Consider the following 8628-nt stretch of genomic DNA (forward strand, 5'->3'; position numbering starts at 1 on the left):
CTCTCTCTCTCTCTCTCCATTGGGGAGATCTTGAAAACATTGTAAGTTACCCTCTCTCTCTCTCTCTCTCTCTCTCCATTGGGGAGATCTTGAAAACATTGTAAGTTACCCTCTCTCTCTCTCTCTCTCTCTCCGTTGTGAGAACGTGAGAAACTTGCAACTTTCTCCGTATTTATCTTTCTTTGTTGTGGAGATTCTCCGTTGGGGAGATGTAGAAAATATTGCAAGTTTCCCTCTCCCTCTCTCTATCTCTTTCCATTGTGGAGAACGTGAGAAACTTGCAAGTTTCTCCAAATTTGTCTTTCTTTGTTGTGGAGATTGTTAAAATAATTTCGATTCAAGTCTCTTTCTATCTCTCTCCGTTGTGGAGATTTTGAGAAATTTGAATCGAAAGTGTTTGTGTTTGTGTTTTGGAGTATTCGAACCCTAAACTTTCCATAATATTTTGTCCAAATTCTTTTTTGACTTTTTATTAAATATTGTCATTATTTGCTTGTTGTTAAATCTCTTTCAACAGGAACCTTGGAAAAATTGAATACTTCAAGGTGACAATTTTATTTGATTTTAATTTATAATTTTTTTGTTTCTACCAATGGAATGCAAATTATTCATAGTGAAAGTTTATTATTGATGAATTTAATTACGTTTAGGGGAAAAAAGATGTAGTCCTCATATCATTAAACCATGATATTTTCAGGATAATGAAAGGACTGTAACAAGGTGTTTTTTGACATAAGATCAAAACTATTTTAGTCAATGTCAAAAGGTGCTTTTTGACATAAGATCAGAACTATTTTAGTCAATGTCAAAAGGCACATTTTGACATTAGATCAGAACTATTTGACTCAATGTCAGAAAGTTCCTTTTGACATTAGATCAAAACTATTTTAGTAAAAGTCAGAAGGAGATCAGAACTATTATAGTCAATGTCAAAAGGCTCCTTTTGACATTAGATCAGAACTATTTTACTCAATGTCAGAAGGATCCTTCTGACATTTGATCAGAACTATTTTAACCAATGTCAGGAGAAGCCTTTTGACATTAGATCAGAACTATTTTAGTTAATGTCAGAAGGATCCTTCTGACATTAGATCATAACTATTTTAGTCAAATGTAAATTGTACATAGAGAATCATTTTGATATAATTTATTTTTGTTATGAATTTAATGTCAAATGTTTTTTTTATCTCACGTCAGAAGGTTCCTTCCGACATTATATACAATACATTCTGATATAATGTCAAAAGTATCATTCTGATATTATATTGTATTGCTTATGAAATTAATTAATTATTTTGAATGGGTCTACGTTAGGTCAATCGTATTGGAAATAGTCTTTCATCTACGTTGACATGGTATGTTATCCTCTTTTTATGACATTAAGTATCATATTTTTTTACATTTTGAAAAATACGATGACATAGCAATATATATTTTGCAGGCACGTGTTGTGTGTAACGCGGAAAGATTTTCACAATTCTTCTCAAATTTAACATTTGAGCAGAAGACATGTTTAAATTCTACTTGTTTTGCTCCACTACTATCTATGCCACGCGTCCCAATGTGTAGCAATTTGATTTTTCTTCTCATAGAGAAATTTAATCCTAAAAATGGTTATTTTTCATTTGGAATTAAAGATATTTCTATTTCAGAAGGTGAGGTTGCATTGATATTAGCTTTGGGAGGTTTGTATAGTAGTGATGGAATCGGTTCTCTCTCAAAGAAAGACGAGCTTTGTGTACAATTATTTTGGAATAAGTACTTTGACGTGCCAACAGAGATAACCTTAGATTCTTTTGAGACTATACTTAATACAGTCTTAAAAAATGAAAATATTATTGAATTTAAAAGAATATTTTTATTATACATAGTTATTACATTTTTACTTCCTAAGGACAGACTGAAGATAAATAAAGAACTTTTAAGTATGATATGGTGCGATGAGATCTTCAATAGAATCCCATGGGGCAGATTAGTACACAACCACCTTTTAAAGTCTTTACGCATCTGTGCGACGAAGTTTAAGGAAACTGGTAAACATGTACATTTCTATGGTTGTGCATTGGTGCTTCAGGTAGGTAAAGAAAAATTTGAGTTATTAATTTAATCTTACTTCGAAGTACTAGTTTTATAAACTATTGATGTTTATTTAAGCACTCGTCCTGTATTCTTATGCACTTGTAGGTATGGGCATTCGAACATATACCTGTAATAGCCCCCCGCATATTTGCCAATCATTTTCCAAGGTACCTGAAGTATCCTTATTATTTAAATGAGGAACGACAATTTTACGTCGATAAGTTTGTCAATTGCACGGTATGAATTATTGAACTACGATTTCAATCGTATATATATATATATATACCTCCATCTAATACAAATTTTTTTATATGCATGTATCATCATTTTTAACAGATTATCAATAAGTTGAAATTGACCGATCATGAACTTTGTGAGGCTGTTCTTGCTCCATTTTGTAAGGGTTATAAGAGGAAAGAGGAAAATGGTGTTCGGTCTAAAAGGAAAAACTTAGAGGAGGTTGATAAGTTGAAGAAGAAAATGACGGTGATGGAACAGAAGTTGAAAGATCAGTCTAAAGTTATCCAAGAATTGAAAAAGGACATCAAATGTTTGAAGTCATATAATGAATCTGGCCCTAAGGTATTGTTTCTCTACTATGTGTGATAAATCCACATAATAGGTTACATCCACTTAGAAATCATTATGAATGTTTGTTTTAATATCAAACAGTATAACGTTAAATTCGATAAAGCCTCGGACTTTGCACCTTCGAAAACCAAGTCATCTCCCCATACCAACACCTCTGTCAATCCTTCAGATATGCCTAAGGCATCGACCCCTACCAAGGGCTTAGACGATCCTTTAGGTATACCTAAGTCATCGCCTCCGACAATGGGCTCTAGTGTTCCTTTTGGTATACACAAGGCATCCCCCTCAACGAATACTTGCACAAATGAGTATCCACTTCACGAAGAAGAAATTGGAATCGATGCTAAAAAGACATCTGAAACAATACCAATGAACCATTCACCTGAAGTATCATTCTCTTCCTCCACAAAATACAAGGTACCTTGCATGAACAATATTTAAAATGTTCAATAAATATTTCATGTGAGTTGATTTTTATGATCATTTTCTATTCTTCTTATTCAGCTGTCTACTAAAGTTGATAACGGACGTAGTTCGCCTAATATTTTGAAAAGTAATTATCTCAATGATGAACAAAATTCAGAATTCAAATTCGACGTTGATAAGGTATGTATATACTTAATATTTAAAATTTTAATGTAGAAAAAATCACTCACATTCGACTTCATGTTTTGTCTAATTTTTAGACTTATATATTTTTTGTTAGGAAATTGTTATCTATATAATAAACGCATCTTCAATAATACCTGTCTAACTTTTATTTTTTATAGGCTGAATCCTCATCTCCTCTTATAAAGCTAGAGTCTGAAGACAACAACATTCTAGCTAGGGGGAATTCATCTGATTTTGATCAAAAGGTGTGTGGTCGTTTGTCTTACAATATCCCCTCTTGGGATTTATCCGGTATATTTATTATGTTGTAAGATTTTCAATCAATTTCTTTGATTTGAAATGTGTATCTATGCACATACAATTTTTTATTGCATGTCGTTGAAATTGTTAGGATGAAATGAAATATTTAATCATCGTATTAATTGATTTCTTTAGCGAATAAGATGTATAAATTTTAAAAAATATATTATTTGAAATATTATATCATGGTCAATTTAAATACAATCAGTTCGTTATTCATACGTAATTGTTAACTTCATATTTTAAAGGTGTGAAGTACCATACGAATACGAGTAATTTATGCAATGTTATCATTTGTTGTAGGAGGGTGGGTATTCCATGAACCCTGTGAAGTCTAAAAGAGATGTGAAACCTTCAGTATATTTGAAGCCACCCTATGCACCCTTAGATATACGAAAAAAGAAGAAGATATGCAAAGAGTTGAAGTGGGATGTATGCATGTTTCAGATTTCATTTTGATTATGTTTGTTCTAATATTATTATGAATGATATGTAATTATTTTACGTACTAATTTGTAGAGATGCGCTCGTAATTATTTTCATGATCCTAAGCGCCCCTTTACCAACGAAGAATTAACGTTGATAAATTCACATCACGTTGATATAAATTTGGAAGACGGGTATTATATTCCGAGCGCATCTATTGATTCACTTAGGGGGGTTGGGTGGTTGGACGATCAGGTAACATTTTTTCATATTTTAATTTTAATTTTTTTGAGAATTCTAGAATGATTAAATATTTCTCTGACTTTGTTGCCACACAGATAATCGATGGATATTGCAAATTTCTTAAAAGGAGAGAATTGCAACATCCAGATCATTTTCTCAAATGTCATTTCTTTAGTCCAATGTATATTGTACGTCCAATTGATATAGACACATCATTTACATATCTTTAAGTTAGATGTGTATATCTTTATAAAACTTTTTTCATTAATCGGTGTAGGTATTACTTAAGGAAGCTCAAGAAGATTACTCTAGCTGGTCAGTGGGTAAGGTCTTGTTGAATAATTTTGAGAGTGTGTCGGGCGAAAAATTCCAATTAAATAAAAACCTGAAAGCGTTTACCAGACCTGACTATCTTAAATATCATATAACATCTTGTGATAAGGTTTGTTTTTTTTCTTGTCTTGTGCCTTCGTATATTTATTTTGTTGTTAAATTACCTCTCATTCTCACATTGTTATTAATCACTAGGTATTTTTTCCCATTCACGCACACGCTCATTGGGCCGTTGCAATATTGGACATAAAAAATAAGAAATTAGAATTTTTGGATTCCCTCTCTAAGGACTGTATGTCAGTCTATAAAGTTGAAATTAAAGCATTGGTATGTATTGATAAGTTATTTAATAATTATTACGCTAATTTAGTAAGGAATTCCACAAGTACTTATCACATTATAATTTGTTAATGCGTAGAAAGAATTTTTCCCGATAGTACTCGAGCAGATGGGGTCGGCGAAGATTGACATCCCACATTGGCCTTGTTACGATCGTAAGAACATTCCCAAACAAACCAATACATGGGATTGTGGAATGTTTATTTTAAAATATATTGATTACGCAAGCCGCGGATTGGAATTTAATTTCAATCAGGTACTACTATATCCCATTTATCTATTTTTAACTTAATTTGGAAACATTCAATTAATAAGATTGATGATTGTTTTACACATCACTCTTTGTAGGAAGATATGTCCTACTTCAGGTTGCGGACTATTCTTGAGGTGGTTATACAGATGGCATTACCTTAAAAGTTGTTTGTTCTTATTTTTGTTCATTACATTGTTATCGACAATGTAATCGTGCATGAATTAAAGATTTGGAAGTCATAACCAATTGGGTGGTTGGGAAGATCGATGTTGGAAAATGCAAAGTTATGGTCTTCACGTTTAAGGTAGAAATCCTAATCTACGTTTATTGACCCTATTAAAATTATAGATTATACATAAAATTTCGTAAGGAGTTGTGTGGACAAAATTAAATAGTATAATATAATTGCATGGTGACACAATCATTCATGATGAGTTAAATGAAGTTTGGTAAGCAATATCTATTATTTGAAACTATTAGTTCACGTCCAATCAACCTTAAACATAGTATCCACCTTTTGAGACATGTGGATATTATGTATGTAGGAGTGTTAATCTGCATTTATTGACCCTAATAAATAAAGTGATAAATTGATTAATTTCTGTGCAGGGAGTTAGGTGGGCAAAAGAAAATATGGTGACATGAGCATTCATGAGGAATTAAATGTCATTTTGTAAGTATTAAATATCAATGTAAATGCACTTAATAGTTCCATTAATAGTTATAGACTTCACCTTCATTATATAATCTTATTCAGGGAAAGAATCCAAATTTTATTCCTATTTAGAAGCTGCAATGAATCACGATGAGAATATGCGTCGTGGATTTCGGACGGGAGATGCATATAGAAAGCACATGCTGGAACGCGAATGGATTCTACTTGTGAGGGATTCAAAGAAATTGATTAAAGAATCCAAACTTGTGCAAGTACCTATCCCAAAAAGACGTGCGATTTCGATGCCGCGTCATAACCTATATTCACTCCATGCGGCAGTTATGAGGTTACGAGCTGAGGTATCAAGAATGTGTAGACGAGTTCTAAGGATTTCATCACATGAAGTTGATAACGATCCCAACTATGCATCTACTTACGCTATGTCGGATGAAGACGATGACAGTTCTTCTGACTTTGAAGATTAATTTTGTTACTATACACTTGAGAATTTAAGTAAGTATGTTTAGATTCTAAAGTTTTTGTTGAAAAACTAAGTTTGGTTAATTTCATCACAATATTAAATGTGTCGCTTGTAAATTATTTTTCATCTAATTTATGTAGCATTTAAAAAGTTGACAAGGCAATAGAGGATCTTTTAGATCATCTTTATGTGTTTGTCAGAACAATCATGTATTTGTTTAATCTGGGCTTTAGCCTTCCCATGAGTCCTTTTAGTGGCTGAGAAATTCATTGCTGCTTTAGAACAATCCATGAGCACTATGCATGAGTATCAAACGGCATGAGCACTTTCTTGCTTTACAATTAGGCCTAAAACGTGGCCAAAAGGTTTGTTTCATTCATATGTACTTACAATCATTATAAGGCTTTATATTTTCATCTTGGAAAAATTACAAATGTTCAACTTTTCGACTGTCACTGTAGGTGCTGGCCGTGGGATGTGGAATTGGTGGGCCATTGAGAGAAATTGTTATTTTTTCTGTTACAATTTCATCGGTTAATATGTTGTTGCGAAAGCAATGCATGTTAATTCTACAGTGACCAGACAATCGCCCAGTATGCAAAATAGCTTTGAATTGGTGAGGAGTGCGTTGTACCATAAATATTACTCTCCAACTGATGTAAAGTTCCTTGCCATGTGGGGTTTGTGAAGATTTTGAGACTTTCAAAGAGTCTTGTGATATTGAAAAGGTGCGAGTGTAGAACAGTGGCAATGTAGGGAAAATGTAAACCGTGAGGAAAATAAGAGGACACGATATAGCGGAGAGAACCGTGGCAATGTAGGGAAAATGTAAACCGTGAGGAAAAGATATGAAAGGCATCATAACTATTTGCTTCTGATTGTATTTTATTTGTAAACAATTATGTGACTCAATTTCATTTGTTAGTGTCCTATTGCTTCTCATTGACCTTGTTTAGTAATGGAATTTCAATACATAATATGAAATTTGAACTTGTTTTATGATTTATCTTTTATTTTTTATTTTATTTTTTTTATTTTTCGTTTATTGTGATTGGTGAGTTAGATGACTGTGTTATTGTTTGTTAAACCTCCAAATTCGATGACGGGTTAAGATCACCAAATTCATGGAATTATCATTTTTCTTCCCCTTGATTACAATGTAAATGGTCGTATACTTATTTTATCCACTAAGTAAGGCAAAAATGAGTAAGAAATTTGAATAGATTTAGCGAACACTAAAACAATAGTAGAAGCAAGTACTAAAACAAAAAAATATGGTATTGGATGCGGCATTGAAGGAGAATGAACAATAGTAACCTTTGTCAAAGTTCGATTAACTCCGAAGATCAACTCAGGTCAGGCATAAATGGCTGTGCAGTTTGAGAGAGGGGTTCACCCCATACAGTACACATGCAATACACTTGAATCATCACCTTCAGTGGCATAATAATTTTGTTAGACACATGTAATAGAGTTCTTTACGGATGAGAACCAAATAACAGAAAATGGTACAAATAACTCAAAACTGTAGAATTAGAAGAGTGAGTAAAATAGAAACCTGATGACCTGCAATGGTCATCGTCTCTTTGAAGGCGTTTTATCAAAAATTGCCTCTATTTTCTGATCGTTTGAGGCGTTTGTCACCAAATGCCACTGATTTAGTCTTTTTGGAAGGCGGCTAATCAAAAACCGCTATTGATGTTATTGTTTAGGCGACGCTTTGCTAATTCGCCCCAAAAAAATGGCTCTAAAATCCCTTTTTTTGTAATGTGTCAAAATGCTTCTTTAGACATTGGCTAAATTACTTTTGATCTAATGTCAAAAGGCTCCTTTTGACATTAACTAAAATACTTCTGATCTAATGTCAAAAGGAGCCTTCTGACATTGATAAAATACATTTGATCTAATGTCAGAAGGCGCCGTCTGACATTAGATCAAAATACTTCAGATGTAATGTCAAAAAGCCCATTCTGACATTGTTTCAGTGTTCGTTAAATCTATTCAAATTTCTTGACAAGTATACGACCATTTACATTGTAATCAAGGGAAAGAAAAATGATAAACAGATTATGAATTTAGTAAATGACACTTCAAACACATAAAGATGATCTAAAAGATCCTCTATTGCCTTGTTAACTTTTTAAATGCTATATAAATTAGATGAAAAATAATTTACAAGCGACACATTTAATATTGTGATGAAATTAACCAAACTTAGTTTTTCAACAAAAACTTTAGAATCTAAACATACTTACTTAAATTCTCAAGTCTATAGTAACAAAATTAATTTTCAAAGTCAGAAGAACTGTCATCGTC

General features: G+C 32.5%; 2 protein-coding genes across 13 annotated transcripts in view; one reads left to right on the forward strand and one right to left on the reverse strand.

Annotated features, from left to right (window-relative positions):
- The first annotated feature begins 40 nt into the window (after positions 1-40).
- On the forward strand, positions 41-7277 carry LOC147382885 (uncharacterized). 12 transcript variants are annotated; one of them, XM_086429091.1, is made up of 19 exons: positions 41-100; positions 518-545; positions 1315-1355; positions 1442-2074; positions 2185-2316; positions 2416-2661; positions 2752-3087; positions 3175-3276; positions 3441-3527; positions 3886-4014; positions 4102-4263; positions 4347-4439; positions 4529-4693; positions 4780-4911; positions 5003-5179; positions 5272-5480; positions 5786-5849; positions 5934-6344; positions 6774-7275. In XM_086429091.1, the coding sequence occupies exons 3-16, from the start codon at positions 1353-1355 to the stop codon at positions 5335-5337; spliced, it is 2463 nt and encodes an 820-aa protein (XP_086285217.1). In that variant the 5' UTR covers positions 41-100; positions 518-545; positions 1315-1352; the 3' UTR covers positions 5338-5480; positions 5786-5849; positions 5934-6344; positions 6774-7275. The 12 variants fall into 12 exon arrangements, with proteins under 12 accessions (XP_086285217.1, XP_086285219.1, XP_086285223.1 ...); XM_086429093.1 differs by lacking the exon at positions 518-545 and having other exon boundaries at positions 52-100; XM_086429092.1 differs by lacking the exon at positions 41-100 and having other exon boundaries at positions 124-545.
- The window catches only part of LOC147382886 (uncharacterized), a 3123-nt gene continuing 1234 nt past the window's right edge, over positions 6740-8628 (reverse strand). The window contains exon 6 of the mRNA XM_086427239.1: positions 6740-6881. Within this exon, the coding sequence (XP_086283365.1) occupies positions 6740-6881 (142 nt within the window). The remainder of the gene's footprint in view (positions 6882-8628) is intronic.

The sequence above is a fragment of the Akebia trifoliata genome, chromosome 16 (assembly GCF_017979445.1).
Source record: "Akebia trifoliata isolate Shusen 1 chromosome 16, ASM1797944v1, whole genome shotgun sequence".
Lineage (NCBI taxonomy): Eukaryota > Viridiplantae > Streptophyta > Magnoliopsida > Ranunculales > Lardizabalaceae > Akebia > Akebia trifoliata.